The sequence below is a fragment of the Mercenaria mercenaria genome, chromosome 7 (genome assembly GCF_021730395.1).
Source record: "Mercenaria mercenaria strain notata chromosome 7, MADL_Memer_1, whole genome shotgun sequence".
NCBI lineage: Eukaryota > Metazoa > Mollusca > Bivalvia > Venerida > Veneridae > Mercenaria > Mercenaria mercenaria.
The window spans coordinates 656,704-682,741 of record NC_069367.1 but is presented as its reverse complement, the minus strand read 5'-3'; the positions used below and the strand labels follow the sequence as shown (position 1 = coordinate 682,741).

Below are 26,038 nucleotides of genomic sequence, written 5' to 3'. Positions count from 1 at the left end.
ACACAACCCACTGACTTATTGGACTTTTTATAACAGTATTTAATAGTACTAGTTATCCATCTAGATATTGTCTGGGATGAAACTGGCTTATGAGGTCTGTTGATTGCCAAGAATAATTTCAAAGAAACGTCTGATTCACTACGAAACTTTTCAGTTTTCATTAAGTAATATGTCAGAGCTCTTTTGGGATCCATAAATTTATCTCTTGTGAATGCAGGTATGAAAATTGACCTTTTTATATGACTAGGTCTATCAGTCTTGGATAAACCAGTTCTAAGAAATGTGACACCTTTCTTCTGTATATTTACATTTTTGTTCTCCAAGCTGTAAAGATTGTAGGTCACTGCATCTCTGGAAAGTGGTGACAGCGATCAAAAACAGGTTTTCCAAGTAACAAATTTCAAAGCAGCATCCTTCATAGGTTCGAATGGAGCCCGTCTCAAACAACCTAAAACGAGAGGTAAATCCCATTCGGGTATTAGTTTTTTCACGGGTGGTCTTTGATTGAAAATACCTTTTAGTAGACGAATAATACAAGGATGCTGACCTACAGGTTTTCCCTCAATTGAGGGTAACACTTAAGATAACATGGATCTGTACCCATTAATTGTCCTATATTTTAAACCTTTGTCAAAAAATAGAAAGGACAAGAAATCTGCACAATCAGTTAAAGTTGCTGCATACGTATCAACCTGTTGTTGACTACACCAACTACTGAACAGTCTGAATTTGCAGCGATAATCTTTCTGGGTTCCCTTTCTCCAGGAGGAGGCCAGTAAATTTCTAGTTTGTTTTGAAAACCCCTTTGATAACAAGTTTCTGTCGATAACAGCCATGCAGTCAGACTGAGAGTTTGTGGGTTTGGATGTACAAGTTTGTTCACCCCTTGAAACAATAGGTCTTTCCTGCATGGCAGTCTGACTGGTTGTGCAATCAGTAACTGTAACAGTTGGGGAAACCAAAACTGTCTTGGCCAACAGGGGGCAATCAAGATTAGTCTGCAATTCATTTGACCCTGAAAATGTGACAATACCCTGGGAATCAACTGGACTGGGGGGAATGCATAAGCAAACATGTTCATCCAGGATATTGACAGGGCATCCACTGCAAATGCCTGATGATGTGCGGTCCAAGAACAAAACACTGGTGTTTGTTTGTTTTGTGCTGTTGCAAATAAATCTATCTGAGGTGCCTCCAGAGTGATGAAAATCTGAAACACTGCTGTTTTGTTCAAGCACCACTCGGTTTCTCGGACTAAGTTCCGACTCAAAGCATCTGCTAGAGTGTTCAAACTCCCCTTTACAAAGGCTGCTTTCAGCATGATATTGTTCTGTAGAGCTAAATTCCATAGCTTCCAGGTCAGGGGACACAACTGTTGAGATTTGGTACCCCCCTGTTTGTTTATGTACTGGATAACAGTCGTGTTGTCTGATCTGATCAGAACATTCTGGTTCCGTAATTTCGGCAAGAAATGTTCCACTGTATGAATTACAGCTTTCATTTCCAGACAATTTATGTGTAGCAACCTCTCTATCGGAGACCAACGGCCTTGCACTGTACAACGGTTCATGTGACCACCCCACCCCCATGTCGAGCTTGCATCTGTCGTAATTGTGACTGGAAATAACTCTGTCACAAGTGTGCGACCCCTCAAAATTTTCTGATCCTGTAACCACCATTCTAAATGTTTCAACAGGTCTGGTGTAACAGGAATCTGGTATGACAAAGCCATTCTGGAGGGACTCCAGTTGTTCAACAGATGAAGTTGGAGTGGTCTCATGAACAGACGAGCATTGTGTATAAGTTCTAGGCAAGATGCTATCCGACCCAATAAAATAAGGAAATGTCTTGCAGTTGCTTGCCCTTGTATTATACTGAGAACTGCTTTTTTCAAGTTTACTATTCTTTCTTGAGTAGGGTACACTAATCCATGATTTAGTAGAAATAGGCAGCCTATGAATGTTGGATTCTGAACAGGATTCAATTGAGATTTGGTTTTGTTTATCATGAACCCCAGCTGAAAAAGTGTACTGAGAATTACAGTTCTGTCCTGTAATAACCTTTCTCTACTTTGTTTCAGAGCTAGCCAGTCGTCCAGATAATTTGACAGTATTATTGCATGTTTGCGTAAATGTGCTGTTACAACTGAAACTATTTTTGTAAAAATTCTCGGAGCTGAAGTTGGTCCGAAGCAGAGAGCTCGGAACTGATAGATTTTGTTTTGAAAAGCGAAACGAAGGTATTTTCTGTGATTTTTGTAAATTTTTATGTGAAAATAGGCATCTTTCAGATCTAGATTTATACTCCAGCTGCCTTTTTCTACTAAATGCAAAACCTTTTGAATTGTCTCCATTTTGAAATGTAATTTCCGGAGATACCTGTTTAGAGGTTTCAAGTAGATGACTGGTCTCATTTCCCCATTTTTCTTCGGGACAAGAAATAATGTGCTGTAAAAACCTTCTTTTGCATGGTTCATTTTTACTCTTTGAATGACATTTTTTGTAAAAGCTTGTCTATTTCTTCTTTTATGAAGGGAATATGGTTTGAAGGCACTTTTGTAGTTTTGATGCCCGAAAAAGAAGGTTTCTTTAAAAATTCCAGTTTGTAACCGTTTTTTATTACATCTAGTACCCATTTGTCTCGAGTAATTTTTTCCCATGCTGGTAGAAAATGAGACAGTCGACCCCCAACAGGAATCTCCGGATGTTTTGCTATAGTACATATCTTGTCATTGTTCATCTGCTTTTCCCAGTCTTCCTTTAGTGGCGGTACTCTGGGAAGATCTCTTAAAGTGGGGAAAGCTAGATCTTTTCTGTTTGTGACTGAACTTGTCTTGATCTCTGGATACCTTGGGGATCCGAAAATTGTTAAAAGTACGGTCTGCAGTGCTAGATGTTGCTGCAGTATTTTCACGTTGTTCCAATCTAGGTCTTTTAAAAGTATGATCCTGAGCTGGTATAGCACCTTGTTTTCGTTTAAGATATCTCCTTTTTATATCTGGAACAATGTCTTCTATTTGTTTCTTTTTCTCTTTCCTACTTTTCAGAAAGGTTTCAAAGTCTGGACCAAAAACATCTTTTCCTGACAGAGGGAGATTGGCCATCTCATTAGCATCGTCTAATTCAAAAAGTGCAGAATCGGTCATGGCTACAGTGCGACGAATAACATGGTGAAAAGCACCAGACCTTCCCATTTGATCTAGGTATTTAGTTGCCATTGCGAATATATCCTTGACTTGCTTCATAGCCTTTTCTTTGTCAAAGGAATCATCTTGAAACTGTTGAAGTAATGTCGCAAGAGTCTGTTGAATATATGTAGTCATCACAATGCCTAGCCTAGCAGCTTGTTGACCTTTATATGCTATTTGTTCCACTTTTTTACAAGGCTGAGTACCTAAAGACCTCGAACGAGATTTACTGAATGAGGCCTTAGATCCATGCCGTTTAACTAAACAACTTTCAATAAGAGTGTCTAGTGGTGACACCTGAAGAAATTCATTTGTTTCTTCATCAACTGGAAAAAGTTCAAAGTTTTCTTCTGCAAATGAAGTTAAATATCTAGGTGTCTTTGACCTAAAACTGTTTTCTATCACTTCCTTTTGAGAAGCATCGAGTGAAATGCCCTCTTGTTTGACATTTTTCTTGATTGTAGCATCTTCGCCAAACAAATCAAACAAGCACTTTTTATTTGTTTGTGATAACTGTTGATTGTCATCAGAAATTTCTTCTGTGAACATATTGTCGTTTTTAGACCGTACTGACAGCGTATCATCATTTTCACATGAGTTATTTGATGAAGCATAAGAATCACTGTCTTCAGAATGATCTGAAAAATGTTTCCGTCTGTGTGACGAAACTTTCTTTTTCTGTCTGTGTGACAGAGACTGTTTTTTCTGTCTGTGTGACGAGAAATCATCCTGTCTGTGTGACGGGGAAGAAACTGGAGACAATGACCGTCTGCGTGATCGGTCATTCTGTCTGTGTGACGGGGAAGAATCTGGAGACACTGACCGTCTGTGTGATTGGTCAGATTTCAAACTTTTAATCAAATCTGCTAGACCTTCCACAGTCTTATTGACATTGGCAATATTACTCTCTAAACTATTCAAACGACCATCCATATTGTCAAATTTTTCATTCCATTCCGCTTCTAAAATATCATAGCGAGAACGACGCTTACCTTTATTACCAGTGGAAGGTGTACCGGAATTTGTTTCCGAATGAGAAACGTCCGAAATGTGTTCATCTTCGGAGGCAATATCCATCCTAGAACGTTTGACCTCTAACTCAGTCATTCCCAGACACGAAACATTCACTATCCTCAAACAACAAACTTTAAAAAATAAAGTTAACACTAAGAGCGAGTAGAAAAGCGTCCGACTTGTTTGCGCCGAAAGAGAAAACTGAAGCATGGTGCTTCTAACGGAAGTACATTTGACCGTGAAGTTTTTTACTTCCGGTTTAGAGCGGGTTAAAAGCCGTGCCGAACGGAATAATCCTTACGGTAATGTCAGGTAGGTTATTTACGAAATGAAATTACTGTTGCATTGATTTTTTGTTTGTATGTTGTTTTTTTTTTTTCTTTTTTTACTCAAATAATTCAAATGTTTAGTGTGAAATTCATGCCATGAATATACTACCACTTTAGATTTTATACAGTTTGCCGGGTTGTAGTGATAAATATAGTCAGTCTATCCCTCTGATCCGTGACATTTCGTGAAAAGCATGATTGCAAATTATCTAGATACATGTACACTGCTGACTAGTGTACAAAATAAACACACTACAACTAATGCGGTCTCAATCAAATCGAGTCTGCAATATTCACTATTAGCCTTGTCATCAGTGCTTCCGAGGGATCTACTTTTCAGATTTTGTTAACATTATTATGTTATTAAGTATATATCTATTTCAAGAATTTTACAAAAGCAGTTTATAATTTTAAGTTTTATTTATCAATAACATCCTTACATCTTTTAACGATGTTTCAGCAAATAACTTCTTATTTACACTTACACTTAATCCTTGCGTGTATCAGTGCTATATACTGGGCACGTTAAAGAACCAGGCTGTCTATTCGCAACGAGCTAGGCTAAGTTAGCCGGACAAGCCTGTATCTGATTTCTGATCTCTCTGTCGTGGGGGCTTTGTCTCACTCTGGTCAGATCGCCCTGTGTCTGTACTAGTAGAGGATGAATTATGCGCCCTGTGTGGCTGCATTTGAACTATGTAAAGCGCCTTTGAACGTGAAATTGATCGTGAAAAGGGCGCTGTATAAATCTGGTTTAATAATAATAATAATAATAATAATAATATTACACTACAGTATGTTCTTTGACTTTTTATGCCTCGAAGGTGGGCATATTAAAATCGCATTGTCCATCCGTCCGTCCGACCGTAATTTTATAAATTCTTGTCCGGGCTGTAACTGCCATCCATGAAGAAATTTTGAAATAGTTTGACATAAACATTAACTTTAATGAGAAGACGTTTCGTATGTAATACTCAGACCCATAGCTACAAGGTCAATATTACACTTAAAAGTCAAACATTAATAGGGATTGTTTCGTGTTCGTAACTTTGCAATTCATCAAGAGGTTTTGAAATTACTTAGCATAAATGTTTACCTTAATGAGACGACGTGTCATGGGCAAGACCCAGACCCCCTGGCTCCAAGATCAAGGTCAGACTTAGAGCTCAAATGTTAACAGGATCTGTTTTTGTGTCTGGGTCATATTTCTGCCATCGATGAAGGGATTTTGGAATACCTTAGCATAAATGGTTACTGTAATCAGACAATGTGTCATGCGTAAGACCCAGATTCCTTGCTCCAATGTCAAGGTCATACTTAGAAGTCATAGGTTAAAAGAACATTTTTCGTGTCCGGTATATAACTCTGTTATCCATGAAAGGATTTTAAAACAACTTGGCATAAATGTTTACCATAATGAGGCAATGTGTTACGCTCAAGACCCAGACCACTAGCTCCATAATCAAATTTACGCTTAGAAGTCAAGTCAAAGTTTAGGGTTTGTTTCATGTCCGGTTCGTAACTCTGTCATTCATCAAGGAATTTAGAATTTTCTTGGCATTAATATTCCCTATAACGAAGAAACATGACATGCCTAACAGAAAGACCACTAGCTCTAAGGTCAAGATCACATTTAGAGGTTGACAGTTTATATGGTATGTTTCTTGTCCGTTCCATAACTCTTCCATCGATTAAAAGTTCCCTATATTGAAATGACATGTCAGACACAAGCCCAAGACCCCTAGCTTCAAGGTAAAAGTCACACTTAGACTTAACATTGTAGCTTTCTTGTGCGGTCAATAACTCTGCCATTCATCAGAAATTACTTGTCACAGTTCTTCCCTTTGATGAGCTGGTGTGTCATGTTCAAAACCAAGACCCTAGCTCCAAGGTCAAGGTTACCTTCGGAGAACTTGTTTAATCTGGTCGCAAAATGAGTCATACCTAAACTATTCTGGTATATTTTGCGCAGACAACTGTAGCATTTTTGGGCACACTTCGGGGGCGTTTGTCACTAATAGTGCCAGCTCTTATTTGAGCTTCAGTTCTAAATGCTTAGTATATTTTGAGAGTTATATATACTTGTATTTTTCCCTATAAAATGTCAAGGTCAGTAGTGGCCATTGTTAAGTTACCTTAAAGACACACCACAAAATAAATGTAATCTTTTGTATTTCCGTGATGGTAATTATACATTTTTTTATATGGCGAAATGAGAAATAACAAGTATCTATTCATAATTTGACAGTAACAGATATAGGGCTAAGACAATGTATTTAATGTCTAAATATGTTATTTAATCAATGTAGTAGTATGCACGATTATTTGCACCAAGTTCATGTTAGAGGAAAAGGTAGACCACTAGGTATTGGTAGGTCTTTAACACTTCTAATTTCTTGAATATCGGTGGATAAAAATAAATGATATAGCCTATAATTAGCGGTTAATGTGAACACGATAATGTTACTTACCGATAGCCACACGAGAACTACATGCAGATATAGACATGCCACAGTTCGCTACTGCAAAAATATAAAGTGGTAATATTGGACTGGGAATTCATGGCATGCTCATAAAATTGAACCATATCTCAGTTTTACGACGTATTGTTTGTTTTTGGACCGTTTTCTTCAATTTGATTGGCTAAATATTTGTGTAAACAAATTTATTCGGATAACTTTTGTGCTGCTCCCGATGTTGGACTACTTTTTTCACTTTTTATTTATACTGCCAGTACAGAGATTTATAATAATTTGAAAACAATATCCGTTATCGGATATGTGTACTTCGGTTTCGGGTTTTAAAAGTGTGTAAAACAAAACAAAAATATGACATTCATTCCTTTAGTAACACATTCAAGTGACATTGAAATTCTTATAATCGCAAGATGATAATTACCTTGTAGGTATGTAAACAGTCAGGAAGAAAAAGGAGAAGGGGGATAGACGATCTAGTAGCTTGCTCAAGGTATGTCTCATTATACATTATATCCATCTTTTCATGATACCTAGTATCGGATCATTATGACAATATTTCTTCTCTTTGTTCTTGAGGTTATTGTGACAACATGCGCTTTTGGTTCTGACAGGTCATGTGAGCGGCTCTGAACGCTATACAACATCTTGATTAACGTTTTTTTATAAACATGCATTCAGTAGTTACTACCAGATACCAAATCCTTCAAAAGCATGAACTTTCGACTCGGCAATATATGCCATGCCCGGCTTTATAGCTTATTAACTAGTCCAGAACACTTAAGAAACCAATTAACGTATGGTATAAGAAGATTTAAAATAATATTTTCCGATTACTAGATGATATCGATGCTTTTGAAAGGTTTGGTATCTTGTAGTTATTTTAAAACCTTTTCGTAATTTCTTTTCTATCGGCAAATAATCTAAATTCACTCAAATTAATTCTCTAAAGTATTATAATTCATGTTTTAATCCATTGGAACTAAATGTATACTTACTTGTTTGTGTAAAAAAAGAAGTTACAAATATGTAACATTTATCAAGTTTTACAAGGACTTAGAAACAAAGGGAAGTAACTTAAACTTTTAGAACCCCAGTTATGACAAGATTAGGTTCAACGAATGAGACATTGTACTTGGTTTTGTTTGTCAGGACCATAACTTCAACACGAAAGGAGAAATCTCGTTTATATTTGGCATGAATGTTAACCTCAGTGAGACGGAGTGTCGTGCGCAAACCGCAGGTTCCTATCTCAAAGGTCAAGGTCAAACTTGGAGTTCAAAGGTTAAATTCAATAATGAATTTGTCCGGAGCATTTCTTCTTCATGCAACGAGGGATTTTAATGTAACTTGGCACAAATGCTAACAACCATGTGACGGAGTGTCAAGCGCAAGAACCAGGATTCTAGGTCTAAGGACAAGGTCACACTTAGAGGTCAAATGTCAGATACAAGAATGACTTTGTCCGGAGCATTTCTTTTTCATGCATGGAGGGATTTTGATGTAACTTAGCACAATTGTTCACCATCATGAGACAGAGTGTTATGTGCAAGAACCTAGAATTACTTAATTACTTCCCTTTGTTTATACTATAAAAAGCTTATATTGTAACATTTTTATTACTGGTCGTAGGGTAAAATCAAGATCTTTTCTGTAGTACAATATGCATGTTACATCCAATTTTAATGTGTATTTTGACCTGTCTCTTCTGGTAAGGATATTTGTGCGGACTTAGATTTTTTTAAAGATTTACTTCCCTTAGTTGTTACTATAAATAACTTATATTGTAACTTTTTGCAATCATTTTTCATTTGGCATTAAAGTTTGCCTCAATGAGACAGGGTGTCATGTGCAGCTCCTAGTCCTTTTGACAGCTGGTAGGCTCGACATGTTGCCCGTGGGCATCTAGTTCAAAATACCCTTTTTCATACACCATCTGCAGTAATCATTTTATTGCTGAACACCCCGAGTTATATATAGACGTTATTCCATGTTTCGGCCACAAGTATAGGCGCATTATGTTAGATTAAATGAAGAGGTATTTTGAGGTAAAAAAGTAATAGAACCAGTCAGAGAAAAAATAAGCTGGAAAAACAATCATTTTTCAGGTGTTGTAATTTTCGCGAGGACTGCAACAGTCGTCTTTGTGGCATAAAAGATGGTAAGAAAAGTATCCTATTGTCAAACGTCAGAACGCACTTGTCACTATCTAAATCAAGGGGTGAATGTAAAAAAAATATCTAAATGCTTCTTTATTTATTTGCACTTTAAATAGACCACTTTCGCATTCACCACTTGATATAAAAGTTACTTGATATACAAGTTAAAGTTTGACTACGACTGGATAGATCACGTTACCAAAGTCGACTGTTCTGATAAGTTGGTCAAACAAACTTCTTTATAAATTATTGGAAATAAATCAGTTTTGAATTGATATACAATCTGAAAACACGACTAGTATAGGACTGGCACATTTGTTGTTTTAAAGTAGATATACCTCAAGTCTTTCTTTCGTATAGGTTAGTGTTTATTAGACCTTTCTAACGTAAACGTAATTACGAAACGGAATACTGAATCCGTAAAATATTAGGCTAATTTGTGGTCTATGGGAGACAATTTCATCAAATAGTAATGCAATAGTATCTCCCTTAGACCATTATTTGCAAATAACATTTACGGATTCAGTAATCCGTTTCCGATTAACGTTTACGTTAGAAATGTCTATTAAGCATTTATCAAATTAAGTTGGACTGGCGCGGCACAGCCGCGTGACCAATTTAATTTGATGAATGCTTACTAATTAATACTAACCTGTTTAGTGCTTGAAATTAGTTCTTGTTTACAAATTTAAGCTCCGCCTACAGATACACTCGATAGGTACCTGATTACCTGGTAGAGTCAAAGTGTCCAGTTAAGCCGAGTCCCGCTCACCTATCTTTCAAGGCGATGGTAACTTTATTATGTCTCCCCCAGGAGACATATTGTTTTTGCCCTGTCCGTCCGTCCGTCCTTCCGTCCGTCCGTACGTCACACTTCATTTCCGAGCAATAACTGGAGAACTATTTGACCTAGAACCTTCAACCTTCATAGGATTGTAGGGCTGCTAGAGTAGATGACCTCTATTGTTTTTGGGGTCACTCCGTCAAAGGTCTAGGTTACAGGGGCCTGAACATTCAAAACCATTTCCGATCAGTAACTAGAGAACCACTTGTCCCAGAATGTTGAAACGTCAGAGAATGATTGGCCATGAAGAGTAGATGACCCCTATCGATTTTGGGGTCACTCCGTCAAAGGTCAAGGTCACAGAAGCCTGAACATTGAAAACAATTTCCGGTCAATAACTAGAGAACCACTTGACCCAGAATGTTGAAACTTCATAGAATGATTGGTCATGAAGAGTAAATGACTCCTATTGATTTTGGGGTCTCTCCATCAAAGATCAAGGTCACAGGGGCCTGAACATTGAAAACCATTTCCGATCAATAACTAGAGAACTACTTGACCCAGAATGTTGAAACTTCATAGGATGATTGGTCATGAAAAGTAGATGATTCCTATTGATTTTGGGGACACTCCGTCAAAGGTCAAGGTCTGAGGGGCCTGAACATTGAAAACAATTTCCAATCAATAACTAGAGAACCCCTTGACCCAGAATGTTGAATCTTCATAGGATGATTGGTCATAAAGAGTAGATGATTCCTATTGATTTTGGGGTCACTCCATTAAAGGTCAAGGTCACAGGGGTCTGAACATGGAAAACCATTTCCGATCAATAACTAGAGAACCACTTGATCCAGAATGTTGAAACTTCATAGGATGATTGTACATGCAAAGTAGATGACCTGTATCGATTTTGGGGTCCCTGCATGAAAGGTCAAGGTCACAGGGGCCTGAACATTGAAAACCATTTCCGGTCAGTAACTTGAGAACCACTTGACCCAGAATATTGAAACTTAATAGAATGATTGGTCATGCAGAGTAGATGACCCCTAACGATTTTGGGGTCACTCTGTGAAAGGTCAAGGTCACACGGGCCTGAACATTGAAAACCATTTCCGGTCAGTAACTTGAGAACCACTTGACCCAGAATGATGAAACTTCATAGGATGATTGTTCATGCAGAGTAAATGACTCCTGTTGTTTTTTAGGTCACTCCGTTGAAGGTCAAGGTCACAGGGGCCTGAATATTGATAACCAGTTCTGATCAATAACTTGAGAACCACTTGACCCAGAATGTTGAAACTTCATAGGATGATTGAACATGCAGAGTAGATGACCCCTATTGATTTTGGGGTCAGTCTATTAAAGGTCAAGGTCACAGTGGCCTGTTCATGTAAAATCATTTTTTGGAAATAACTTGAGAACCACTTGACCTACAATGTTGAAACTTAATAGGATGATTGGATATGCAGTGTAGATGACCCCTATTTTTTTGAGGTCACTTGATCAAAGGTCAAGGTCAAGGAGCCTGAACAGTGACTTGAGAACCACTAGGCCAAGAGTGTTGAAATTTAGCGGGATGACTGGACATGCCAAGTAGATGATCCCTATTGCAGCCATCCATCAGTGTCTCTTTGACTTTCGCTCCTGACCCCTATTGACTTCTTGCCTATAGGACTTTGCATTGGGGGAGACATGCGCTTTTTTACAAAAGTATTTTCTAGTTCAAATTAGTTATACATGTAGAATAGCTTATACAATCACTAGAAACCGGGACATTTTCAGTACCGAATACTGCAATAATTATGACAGAAAACGAGAGAGGAGAGACATGGAGGTGAGCTTTGATCTGCTTGATATTGAATGATCTGGGGCCGGATATTAATTAAATGAAATTGAATTACCAGTAACCGCATCGACGGCAATGATAAAGTTTTCGTCGTGAAGTCCAAACACGTCTCCGAGATGTCGGAAACGGATCGACCACTTTTGACACTTAACGATTACATGAATGAAGCGTTAGTTATTAATGTTCCTAACTGTTTAAAGAATCTAGTCATATCAAAATGACGGAAAGTATATGATCTTTGAAGTATAAATATTGCAGACTTTTTAACAGTTGTCAGTTCAGTTGACCTGTTTTAATTTTTAAAGTAACTGTTGCGCTTTGAAAGTTACACTAAATATCATTCTTTTTCGGCTTCCACTTTTCCGATGTGGTCATTTTGCACTACATCAAGTGTTTTTTATTTGTAATTTTCCGACTGAGATATCTCTTAGAATTTAACTAGATCTACTGACACGTAAGTAGACATTTAGTTGGTTTGTTTTCTTTTTTTAATTTTTACGATTTTTGGTTGCGGGTTTATCCCGCTACCAAAGTTAAGTGTATTTCTGACAATCATGTAGCATCTTTATTTGATTCCGAATCATATTCAAAGGAATTTGTTCATGTGCTACACAAAGTAGTCCCATTCATGAACAATGCGGATGAATTATCAATGATCAAGCAGTTCTTATTCATCCTCTGTCCATTCACACTGGCCATTTAGATTATAAAAGATCTGTCAATGCTTAGGTATTCCAGCCCATGGTTACATCACTGACTTCCAGCTGTTCATGTAAGGTCAGACAGAGTTTATCTTAGATATGAGGCACCTTAGAATTTGTTTCTTATACTTGTATATTTATAGATTGGTATTTAAAATGAAAATAACACTAGCAAAACACGCAACCACCAGACACCTCAAGGCTTTGATTTATTAAAAGTAGGAAAGCGTTTTAATTTCTGTCTAAAGGTTTGTGTTTACGTTTTAGCTATTTTCCCGATCTGAATTAGACCATCGGAACATTGTACGGCCCCTAGTTTCATAGAGAATCGCGGATGACGTCAGAGCGAGTAAAAATCAATAACACGCCTCTGGCACCTCCTATACAACGGTTGTTAATCGTTTCACTTAAAAGTATGTGACTTAACGGATTAATAAACGACTTGAAGTAAATGCTGATTTACCAAAGCAAAGTTCGCAATAACTTAAAAAATACTGCAATGTCACTGGACAAAAAGTAATTTCAAACACTAAGACTTATCTTTAATCTACATGTCCCATTTAATGTTACCCTTCTGATACGTAAATGTATGTGTATAAAGCTAGTAATTGTTGAGAATCTACCTCATTACTGTGTCTTTAGGAATACGCTACATATTTATAATTGATTTAATTAAGGGTAAACAAAGAATCAGCATTTCATTTGAACTACGCTACAATATACATAAAAAGTTTAATTTGCTTCAAGTTTAAATCTAAATTCAAATATATTCTGCTCATAAAATCTCTACAAGAACGGTGACACGTGTATAAGTGGTATTAACAGATACAGATGCAGCTGTGCTCCGGGATATACTGACTTTAAATATAGGTTGGTGTGTATTAGTAAATATTGATCAAATTGAATTGGTCTTGCGCTGCGACCAATTTAATTTAATAAGTGCTAATTAATAAACATTAACCTGTTTAGTGTTTGAAATTATTTTTTGTTTAGTAGGTGGCTTACCGGCTTAAAAAACAACTGTTAGTAAATGCTGATTTGTAGCTGTGAATTCGTAAAGATAATGCATGAGGCTTGACATGTCGTTGGATGACTAAATACCGCACCACAATACAATAATGGCAGTAAAATAGTTTAATTTGTTGAAGGGATAAGCATCTTTTAACAGATTTCGTTAGAAAATAATTACGAAAAAAGAAATGAACGAAATTAAAGTGTGCTTTAAACAATTTTAGACATCAATGATTGCAATCCGAATCCTTGTCAAAATGGTGCAAATTGTACAGATGGCATCAATTCGTACACGTGCATGTGTATCCCTGGCTTTACAGGAAGTAATTGTCAGACAAGTAAGTGCCTTGGCGTTTACCAGCCTTTAGCCTGTTGGTGACAAGTGATTCTGCGTTTGCGACCAGCGCAGTCCAAGATCAGCCTGCACAACCGTGCAGTCTGATCATTGTTTGCACTGTTCATTATTCAGTCAGTAAATTTTCGGTGGACAAACCTTTGAATAATTAGTGGTACTGTCCAAATTGAATGATAGACCAATCCATTTTAGAAATTTAGCAAGGTAAGGATTTAAAAAAGCCAATAAAATGAAACTATTACGATACCCCTCAGTTGTATGTTTAGGAATTAATAATTCTGAGAATGATAAAAATTATGTTGTGCTATTCAAGGACTTCGATCATTACTGCATTCACATTACTTTTACCCTACTAAATTTCTGTAATAGACCTGTCCATCTTTCAATTTTGACAATACCATTACTTTAAAATCATTTAATTTAATGGGCATGATATTTCGTTTATTTGGTCACGCGGCAATTTTGTGAAATATGAATCCATGGATTTTAACTTTGAACATACAATGAATGGGAATTTTATTTGTTCGTTTGGATTGACTCAACCAAGAAATCCCCGAAAATTAATGCCCCACTAATATTAATGATTTCACAGTAACTCTTTAAAGGGATGATTACTAAGATTATATTGACTGAATAACAACATACTGTGCAGATAATGACCAGAATGCACGTATGTGCAGGCTAATCATGATCTGCACTGTTCGCAAAGGCATCAAAAATGGTGTCCAGCATGATAAGGGTTTATGATGAACGCTTACTGTTGTGCATCAATGATGAATATAGCATACAGATAGTTCGTAGCCACTTTTGGTTTGTAATTGAAAGTTTTACTCGAAAATAATAATTACTCTGCAAGTTATTTGATGACTGTAGCTCGAATCATTATCAAAATTATGATTGCTGTTTTTATTTAAATAACACTTACTATAACACTTACTATTGTAAGTGTAACGTCGCCTTTAGCGAAAAGAATGAATTGCGAATAAAGTAAGTGGCCTTATTTATCATTGTGCATTAATAAACTAACACAAGGTTGGTTTTTTCACCTTGGAATGAATATCAAATAGCACTCGATGGATGATTTTGTATAATGTACCAGACTTCAAATACTCAATGCCCAGTTTAAGCGAAGTGATGATAAGCTTTAGTCATAGTACCTGAATAATTTCAGACATCAATGAATGCAATCCGAATCCTTGTCAAAATGGTGCTAAATGTGTAGATGGCAACAACTCATACACGTGTGTATGCAGTCCTGGTTTTACAGGAAATACGTGTCAAATAAGTAAGCGATCATGTATTGTTTTCTACTAAGAAGAAGCTAATAAAATGAAAACATCATGAGGTCCTTGATTGTTCGTTCAGATGTAACGGTTTGATAAATAGTATTTTTGATAATTAAGTTCATGATATTCATGATATTTAAATTCAGAGATATTAATCCATTATGCCATGGAGACCCTTGCTGAATAATGAGCGGTTCCTACACGATGACTTTAAATCTGCAGCCGCATTTCGTTTGTAACTGATAGCATAATGTATAAAAACGTTAGTCACTCATTATTCTGCAAGTTGTTTATACATTGAATGTAGCTCGAATTCTTATCAAAATGGTGTTACGTATTTACCTAATAAACATTTACATAAGAAAATTTTATCCGGCTTTAGTTGAGGCTTAAATAATGTATTGAATTATATTGAATTATATTGAAATATCTTAGTTTTTTAAGTGCGTACTACTTAGTTTGTTAGTTTCAGCCAATCAATTGAAGTATGCTAAAATCATTTTAAAATGACTTAACATATCAACGAAGCTTGTGAAGTCATTTTTTTTGTTACCATACATAATCTGAACGATTTCAGACATCAACGAGTGTATTCCATACCCTTGCCATAACGGAGCATCGTGTATAGATGGCATCAACTCATACACATGTACGTGTAATCCTGGCTTTACTGGATATACGTGTGAAACAAGTAAGTAGAATATTTTGTACGAATAAATATGATATGTTATATGAGTTAACCGATGACAGATTAAATTTCATAATCTATCATAACATGTTTACTCCCTTTTAAGTTGTTGTATTTAAGAAACAAGGAATAACTGCGATTAATGAAAAATAATACACTAGACTCGACCTTGTTTTTAAGTCTCAGCCAATAAAATGTTATATGCTTAAAATTCCAAAACGACATCACATTTATGCAAAACTATTATATTGTTTTTGACTTCATTATCTGAACAATTTCAGACATTAATGATTGCAGTTCGAGCCCTTGTCATAACGGAGCAACGTGTATTGATGGCATTAACTCATACACATGTGTGTGTAATCCTGGCTTTACCGGAATTACATGTGGAACAAGTAAGTGCAATATTATCTACGAATAAATGTAATATGCTGTTTGAGCTAACCGGTAACGAACTGATTTTCATACATCGATCATAAAATGCTTATTGCTTTAAAAATGAGTAACTTTAGATTCATGAAAAAGTGCAGTCCCTGAGACCTGAAGTGTTGTGGAGCAAAGAAGTAGCATACTAAGATTAAATGACATCAGTAAAATTGTTCAAATTTTTTAACTGTTTGAAAGTTTTCAAAATACTCATCCACCAGTATAAGCGAAATAATATCAGCCTTATATCATAGTAACTGAATAAAACATCAATGAATACAGTCCGAATCCTTGTCATAATGCTGTTAAGTGCGTAAATTACATTAATTCATGTGTGTGTAATCTCGGTTTTAAAGGAAATACATGTCAAACAAATAAGTGTCGTGTCGTATTCTAATAAAGAAAAGTGTACTAACTGAAACTGCAGGTTCATACATTCAGGTTACAGAGGAAGGATAGCCAGTATTTCTAATATTTAATTTAGGGTCAGGAGAATCATTTTCAGCAACATTTTGCTTCATGGTAACGGAAAATTCTGCTGAATAATGATCGGTTACTGTTTAGTATCAATGGAAATCTGTCTTCAGAAAAGTCGTGATTGGTAGACAAGATGTTAATTATTCCACAAGTCACTTTAGGATTGTTTGGACCTCGATGAATGTAATTCCAACTTTTCATCAAGATGTTTTTTTAGTTCTTCATCTAACTAACATTGACATGAGTAAGTATTATCTCTGCTTTTATGTTTTACGTCCATTGTATTTCGTTTAGACGTGGACGATTGCAATCCAAATCCTTGTCATAATGGGGCGACTTGTATAGATGGAATCAACAGTTATACATGCAACTGTATGCCCGGCTACAGTGGACATGATTGCGAAACAGGTTGGTGCTGTTACAAAATCTAAGATATCCGTTTTGTAAAATGTATATGTCAAATCCGTGAAAGCTTTTTCCAAAAAAAATAATAGTAGTATTATACTTCAAATTGGTGAAAGGAAAGATGCAATCCATTTTGTTTGATAATCCCATGTGTTTGTATGTGTAAAAGTTCATATGCAGTATATTTCGTTTAGACGTAGACAATTGCATCTCCAATCCTTGCTATAACGGCGCGACATGTATAGATAGAATCAACAGTTATACAGGCAAGTGAATCCCCGGCTTCAGTGGACATGATTTCGGAATCCGTGTAAGATTTTATCCAAAATATATTTGTAAAATAACTAGCTGATGAAAGGAATGTTGCTATCCAGTTCATGTTATAATTCTTTTTTTTTTCGCCGAATGTTTCACTTACAGTTTTATATTATTCAGATGTAGACAATTGCATATCAAATCCCTGTTCTAATGGGGCTACATGTGTTAATGGAATAAACAACTTCACATGCATGTGCAACCCTGGCTTCACTGGACGTGACTGCAAAAGTAGGTTACACCAAAATATTACGATCCTTTATATAACTCCTGGGCCAGTATTCATTAATATTTGAATTGACAATTTAAAGGATCTGACTTCCAGAAGGTAAGATAAAACAAAGCTAAAAAGGCAGTTCTAATATATCACGAACTTAATGTTTCATTTTCAAGAGGACTTTGAAATTTAGTTACTGACAGACTATATGTAAAGAAAACTCATGAAAAGTAGTTCTTCTTACAATTCTACCATTGTTTGTCGAGGGTCACCGAAGTTAAACAGCCTGAATTATGCAAGTTTGATTACTAAGCGGTCTTGAAGTGCATGTAAATATATCCCCGTATTGATTTGTTAAAGATGGTAGAAAAGTACAGAAAAGGCGAATAGTGGCCTTGATGTTTTTTTATTTATTTTTTTATTTTTAAATTATACGCACTTGTTGACCGGTTCGCCATTCTTTATGTGTTTCAATTACATGACACCAGAAAATGGTTTGGATATAGACAAGTTATACAGTATAAATTATCACATGTCTCCTTACATACATCGCCAAACTTTGCGAATCTAAAGTTGAACAAAAGTTTAATGAGATATTAATTATATTTAATTGATCTTCTAGGACTTTATTTATATTTCATAGCATTTCAGATATGATCATGTAAATAGATCAGTCAGAGGCATCTGTTATGTGCCACAATGGTACTACTCACAAACATTGCATTTGTTTCTATTCATTTAAATTGTTTTTACGTTTTATTCACAGCATTATACATATCTTTCGCAGCATGTACAGCATGAAAATGTCTTTTACTACAGCATCATGAGTGTATTTTACAGTATTAACAGCATTATGAGTACTTTAAATGGTATTTACAACATTATGAGTGTCTTTTACAGTATTTACTACATTATTGTTTATTTTATTGTATTAACAGCAGTATGAGTGTCTTTAACAGTATTAACAGCATTATGAGTGTCTTTTACAGTATTTACTACATTATTGTTTATTTTATTGTATTAACAGCAGTATGAGTGTCTTTAACAGTATTTACAGCATTATGAGTGTCTTTTACAGTATTTACTACATTATTGTTTATTTTATTGTATTAACAGCAGTATGAGTGTCTTTAACAGTATTTACAGCATTATGAGTGTCTTACCGTATTTCAGTTCAGTATTATATAAATATAAGTGTAGTTGCATCATTTACAACATAATGTGTATACTACAGGATTCAAGCATTATGAGTGCCTTTTACAGTGCTTACAGTATTACAAGTGTCTTTTACAGTCCTGATAATATTTTCAGCATTGAAAGGGTCGCTTGCAGTATTTATCGTAAGTGTCTTTTACATTATTTACAACATTATTTGTGTCGTTTACAGTATCTAAAGCATTATAAGTGTGTTTCAGACGTTGATGTCGAGGTCAATATGACAGTTCCTGTACACACTGTGATAGTTCTTAACTGTAGCAGCCACAACAACAGTAGTTCTAACAGATTTTCCTGGAGGAAAGTAAAAAGTTGTCATGGACCATTTGTCAGTTTTACAGGTGTGTTATCATTTAACAGTAAATTCAACATTCCAGCGTGAACTTTTCTGTTCTGTACTGTCCCGTACAATGAAATACTTGAAAAATTCTCAAAAAGTTGTCACTCTTTAAAAGGAAGATGCCATTTGTAAAGAATGCTGAAAAACTACATATAATCTAGGAGTATGCCATCAAAATACAGAATTGTTTGATAAGCGAACATTTTTACCAACAATCTACCTGTCTGATACATGTTATACCGAACTGTCCCGTACATCTGAAGATTCGAATTTTCTAAAAAAAAAAAAACAGCCCCTTTAAAAGAAAGAATATATTTGTAAAGAATGCTGAAAACTACGTATGATCTAGGAGTTTGTCATCAAAATAAAGAAATAGTTGATAAACGACCAACAGTCTTCCTGTCCAAAACCTATTATACCGTACTAATGCTGAAAACTACGTTAACTTAAGTTGTGTGAAATTTCTATTCAGGGACATGATTGCAAATGCATCAAAAGAAAGATAAAATTCCTTTAAAAATGATAAGCTTTTATTTTAACGTTATAGAACTGCCCGAGCCCTTAAAGCAGTCTGTTTTAGGAACTCGATGGAGTTGTCAGCAAAGTGGTAATTGTTCTGTATATAAATATACATGCTCATTCTTTCTTACTAAGAGTTGTCATATGGAGAGTTAAGATACGTAATAAAGGTCAAACAAGTATGCAAATTTTGCATGACGTATTTTGTTTTGTACATGCATATACAATTTCAGTTTTGTGGTATTGAAAATATAAGTTTCGTGTTGTATATCTAGACGTAATACACATATGAAGCGTTTATTAATTTGAAATTGAAATTACGTGGCCATTTTTGTTAATAGTTTCGCCATTTCTGTCTATATTACATATGTCTAACGAGTCTGCGACTTCCTTGATAAAAAAAATAAAACTTAAACTTGTATCGAAAGGTAAATATGTTAGAAAATCAGTCCTTACGACATAACGGAGATACGCGGGCACAAATATTTTATTTTTAATTGTTAGTTAGGTTTAACGCCACAGCGACTCAGTTATAGGCCATTTGATGGCTTTTCTGATTTCATGGTGCAGGAAGACCCCAGGTGCCACTCCTTGCATTATTTCATTAGCGGTGGGTACCTGGGTAGAACTACTCACCTTCTGCGTGCCAGCTGTGATGGCTTCCTCAAGAATTCAACGCCTCCAGCTTCGCTAAAACACATCGATGGCGGCCCTGTACCTAATGTATCCGTTATATACTATACTACCAATCTTAAAAAAATCGTCAACCTAAACCTGTCTTTTAGAATTTCAAATATAATTCAAAAGTAATTCCGAATGTTTGTACCAATGTTGTTTAAAACGTTTTTATATTAACAGTATGTTTCTATATTTAAAGGTGCCGTGCTGTATCTAACATCAAAGGCTACAACAGGGGATTCTGGGACATACGTATGTGAGATAAATAACAACCTAGGACAAAACATGACTAAAACTTTCAACGTACATATTTCATGTAAGTTTGTTGTTTGAGTCATTCAGTTTCCCAGAATCCTATCTGTCCGAAACATTAGGAAAACGAAAGAGAAATATTTGATTCTAGCAGAGTTAAAGAGCTAATGCACTTATGCACTAAAAATTTGATAATTTGCAAAACATGTAAAACTGATCAAATACTTATGATTATGCACGAAACTTGTTTAATTTATTCGATTATGCATGCCACTTGTTAAAGGTTAAACGATACATGTTTATAGTTTGAGATAATGCATGAAACGTGTTAATAATTTACGATTATGAAAGAAACTTGTTAAAAAGCTCGATGTATAAATGTAAAACGTTACAAAGTTACAAGAGAATGTATCCAAAGCCGTTTTGGATAATACCTCTTTATCTGGTGAATGTTGGATCGGAAGACAGACGAAACGCCATAAAAAAACAACAAAAACTATAAGCTTCCTACGATGTTCATTTAGAAAATTGTACTCATATGTTATAAGAACACTGTAATCATTCCAGCGTCCAAAACTGAAGACATTTGCACGTTTGATGACGACAGCTTGTGTGACTGGGAGCAAGCCCGGGATGACAAATTTGACTGGACATTTCAGACAGGACCTACACAGTCAGGGGACACAGGCCCTGATGATGACCACACCCTAGGAAATGGTGATGTTAGCTTAACTAGCAAAATAAGAATCGTAATGTCGTTGATTAAAATATGGCTGTTGCATTTTTTATATGAACATAAAATATTTTATTTCCTTGTTAAATTTAATGTTTGATTATTGCTCTCTCATGTATCTGTCATAGGTTTCACTATTTGATTAACATAATAGAAAGTGATATGCGCTGTTTTGATTATCTACCTTTGTGACCTTGATTTTATAATATCATTTTGTAATATTGAAACTAGTATTTTTCAAACTTTTAAATTATATATTGTCTCTATTTAGACAGCAGCATTATCTCTTTTTAAAGTAAAGATAAACTTGAGCCCTACCGAACTTTAATCGATAAATCTAGTTATTGTCATAAGTAGATTATTAAGCCCGCCCGCTTAGCTCAGTAGGAAGAGCGTTGGTCTACGGATCGCGGGGTAGCGAGTTCGATCCCTGGGCGTATGTTCTACGTGACGATTTGACAAAAGTCATTGTGTCTGAAATCATTCGTCCTGCACCTCTGATAATTCATGTGGGGAAGTTGGCAGTACTTGCGGAGAACAGGTTTGTACTGGTACAAAATCCAGGAACGCTAGTTGCCCGCCGTTACATAACTGAAATACTGTTGAGAAACGGCGTTAAACCCAAAACAAACAAACTAAATAGATTGCTAAGACTTTCATTGATAAAAAGGTGTTTTGTCATTAGGCATTGATTGGTTAGGTCAGATGTTGTCCGATGTAGAATATTTAAAAAATGGAAGGTTAGATCAGGTGTTTAAATGAATATTTGTGTAGGGTTCCAATTTTCAAAATTATCAAAATTTCAAGCATGCCAACTATCTTTTTATTTGTCGAATTTTCTAAAATTCTGAAAGAAAGTCAAGGTTTTGATCAAATTAAACTCTGAAGAAAAATATTTCCGGATGTGCAGAACAACCTTAATATGTCGTTTTATGTTTAGGGCAAGGAAAGTACCTATATATAGAATCGTCTTCACCAAGAAAAGTGAACGACGACGCAGCGCTACTGTCACATATTTTACCAGCTTTGCAACAAAGATGTCTCACGTTCTGGTACAACATGTATGGGGACGGGATAGGCAATCTTAAAGTGTACCTACAGGTTATGTTTATATTATTGTATATGTTATCTTCTGAAAATATATCATTTATGATATTATTTTCTGAAAATAAATTACTTCAGTTATTTTATGATAATATATTATTTAACTTATTTTCTGAAAATGTATTATATAAATATTTTTCTTACAATATATCACATATAAGTTCTTTACAAATTGTATAATATTCAAGCTATTTTCTTGAAATATTTATAGGTTATTAATTTTGTATATGGATACATACAAAGTTAATAACCTTTTAATTACATACCCACTATCAAATAATTAATTTATGTCTAAATTATCGTTCTGTGACGAAAGGCAGGAAAAATGCATACAGAATTTTCCGAAAATGTAATAAACACACCAAACTTACGCGCATTAATATTTTCCGCGAAAATGACATCAACTTCCACGCCCGATATGAAAGCGTTCCACGTCAATATTTATAGGTTGTTTAACTTTGTATGTGGATATATGCACGAGTTATGTAGCGATAATATCCGCAAAAGAACGACTGCATTATATCCACATACAAAGTTGATAGCCTTTTTATTACATACCCACTATCATATAGTTAATTTATGTCTAAATTATAGTTCTGTAATGAAAGACAGGAAAAATACGAAAATAATTTCTCCGAAAATGTAATAAACAAATCAAAGTTACGCGCATTAGTATTTTCCACGAAAATGACGTCAACTTGTTGTCGCAACGTGCGCGTGGACGCCATAGACGTCACGCGATTCTTTCCATTACAACGTTTAGAAAATCTTCCTTAACGTTTAGAACATTGTATATAATTTATGGTCTAAGGGAGTCACGCTTTACGTTTGTGTAAAAATAGTCAAGGGGGTCACGCTTTATGTTTAGGAAATGTGTAAATCTGGTCTAAGGAAGGTACATTTTATGTTTAGGACATGTGTAAAAATGGTCAGAAGGAGATGTTCAAGGTGTCGGGTGACCAAGGACATAGTTGGAAACAAGCTATTATATCCATTCCTGTATCGTCAGTTCCTAACGATTACAAAATAAAAATTGTAGCAGACGTAGGACCAACTTACCATGGAGATATTTCCATTGATGACGTCATAATCAGTACTAAAACCTGTTCTGGTAAGTACCAATATTTAAACGGAATATTCTTTTTTTCTCCATTCATTTACAAGTTTTTTGGGGCGGTGCGTAAGCTCCGCCTCCATTGGAATTAAGACGGGAAAATGAAAACCCGTCACTTCTTAGTGCAAAACGGCAAAGCGCATCCACTTTCAACATCCTCTCATAAATAAGAGCACCTACAACAAAGCGCATGAATATGACCTATATTACGGCTATTTTAGACTAGTCTGGTTCCCGTCGTACTATGTATTTTAGTACGACAGTGAAGGGGCAGGTAAGCCAGACTAATTTTACACTCTGACGTCATGAGTGAAAACCCCACTTGGTTTTAATCAGAATTTTCTAAAAATATATACAGGTCAGTGACTTGTAAGCTTGGCGGACTACTTTTTTAAAAAAAATTCTTAAAACGACGCCATCTTGTTCTTTAGAATAACTGCAAAAAAGACATATCTATGCGATTATTATTATAAACTGGACTTTTATTAGGTTCGTGAGACCATGTTACAAATGTTTAGTGTATGCATACCGTATTTGCAATTACTACATAAAAGATTTTATAACGGAAACGCTTGAGGAAGCGGAAAGTGACTCATGTTAGCATTTGTTCAGGATTTTAGCTTTCTGCAATTCAATCTAGGAAGATACTGCATCTGGAATGGAGTGTTATTGAATAAAATCATCGAGGATACGGGTTGCCTATTTGTTCTGTCAAGCGGCGTTATGGCGTGTGTATAAGTCACGTCATTCGTTTGCTTGGTGAAGATGGGTAATTCGGTATACAACTGAAGGACAAACTTTTGCATGGCAGCAAATCAAAATTATTCAAGCATGTTAAGCAGAACAGAGGGGTACAAAGCTAAACACGGTTTGCGTTTGTTTTTCAGCTCTTATTTTATAATATTTTTGATTTATTTCAAAGGCTCTATTCAATAATTCAGCTGTTCAGCTATTTGTGTATTCTACTGTCCATTCTACTTTTAAATTTCTTGTATAGGCACGCAGCTGGGGTGCGACACTTTATGTACCACTTTGACACTTAATGTGCCACCTATATATTATATAGTAATTGTACCTCATAGTGTAGCATTGTAAATATGTGATAATTACCTGTGAAAACAACGTTGATTTATCAGCTCAAGTCCATAGAATGTTGTTAACTTTTACCTTATTAGTAATGAAAATTAACTTTAAATTTAGTAAAAACATTTCAAGTAACATAAAATGTAACGTTTTCATCAAATTAATACAAAAATGATCATCCACTATATATTATATATGTGGTACATAAGGTGTCCAAAGTGGTACATAAAGTGCTGGTACATAAAGTGTCTGGTACATAAAGTGACACATTCACGCAGCTGCACATAATACTCGTAAAGAGGGGTAATGCAGTATAAATAGATAGATAACGTTTTGACGTATTAATCTTCAGATTTCTATGCAAGGTAGTCGAATGTCTTTGATGATGATCATTAACGAGCATAAAATTCCACCGTCAAAGCCAGTTGTTCTTTGAAAGTCAACAGGTGTACGACTCCAGTCGCATTCGGTTAAATAATATTACAAAACGCACATTTTTACAAATTGGTATCCCATCAATTGGACCACATTCTGTTAGTGTACACTGAAAAACAGAACGTTTGTGCAACAAATTCCACTCCAATTAACTGTTCTCCCGTCGATTTGCCATTTTCGGAATCGATAATAACTTAGGTATTCCGTAAACCACATGACCGATTTTTGGTTTCCCAACCTTTTCCATGTCGAATTAAATCTTAATTAAGAACGAAATCAACTGTTGTTTGTAGCCAAAGTTTTTCCTATTCAGATAGGCTAGATCACCCTGACGTCACGCATCAACACCTGTTTATCTGGTGGTGGGCAAAAAAATAATTTTACATTGTTTGTGTATGGGATTAGAATTTTTAATTTTTAATAATTTTGTTCATTTAAAGTGGCATTATGCGTATCTAATACTGCATATAGTGTGTTTTGGGTGAGTGTTCTATAAAAGCAATTTTCGGTTGCTGTGCATTTATATGTGTTAAATCAACGATAATGCCGCATTAGTATTTGAAGTTGATGCTTTAAAAATAAAGAAATCGGACGGATAAAATAATAGATATTTTTTCAATCTTCTGCGCAATGATCTCCCTTACCTGAAAATGGAAATTTCTGAAGTAGAAGGGAAGCAACTTCTGGTTGAAGTTTGACGTTTTTTCAAAAAGACTGCCCCAGTCAAAATAAGAAAAGTCATATTTGGAAACTTATTATTTTGTACTGGTAACAGGAAGAGTTTGGTATATTGGGTTAAAAGCTATAATGTCCTTCATCCTTTTTACATGTACATCTATTTAAGCTTGATTTATACTTGAGAAATGCATATAATTCCAAAAAATCAAAAAG

The 26,038-nt window shown here is 35.4% G+C and overlaps 1 protein-coding gene across 1 annotated transcript in view; it reads left to right on the top strand.

Moving 5' to 3' along the window:
* LOC123555175 (neurogenic locus notch homolog protein 1-like) overlaps nt 1-26,038 on the top strand; it is a 33,021-nt gene that overhangs the window by 1,083 nt on the left and 5,900 nt on the right. The window contains exons 2-14 of the mRNA XM_053548883.1: nt 7,436-7,497; nt 9,113-9,165; nt 13,730-13,843; nt 15,032-15,145; nt 15,724-15,837; nt 16,116-16,229; nt 17,032-17,145; nt 17,578-17,688; nt 19,090-19,230; nt 20,626-20,742; nt 21,246-21,395; nt 22,352-22,512; nt 23,428-23,626. Coding sequence (XP_053404858.1) covers nt 7,436-7,497; nt 9,113-9,165; nt 13,730-13,843; nt 15,032-15,145; nt 15,724-15,837; nt 16,116-16,229; nt 17,032-17,145; nt 17,578-17,688; nt 19,090-19,230; nt 20,626-20,742; nt 21,246-21,395; nt 22,352-22,512; nt 23,428-23,626 — 1,564 coding nt within the window. The remainder of the gene's footprint in view (nt 1-7,435; nt 7,498-9,112; nt 9,166-13,729; nt 13,844-15,031; nt 15,146-15,723; nt 15,838-16,115; nt 16,230-17,031; nt 17,146-17,577; nt 17,689-19,089; nt 19,231-20,625; nt 20,743-21,245; nt 21,396-22,351; nt 22,513-23,427; nt 23,627-26,038) is intronic.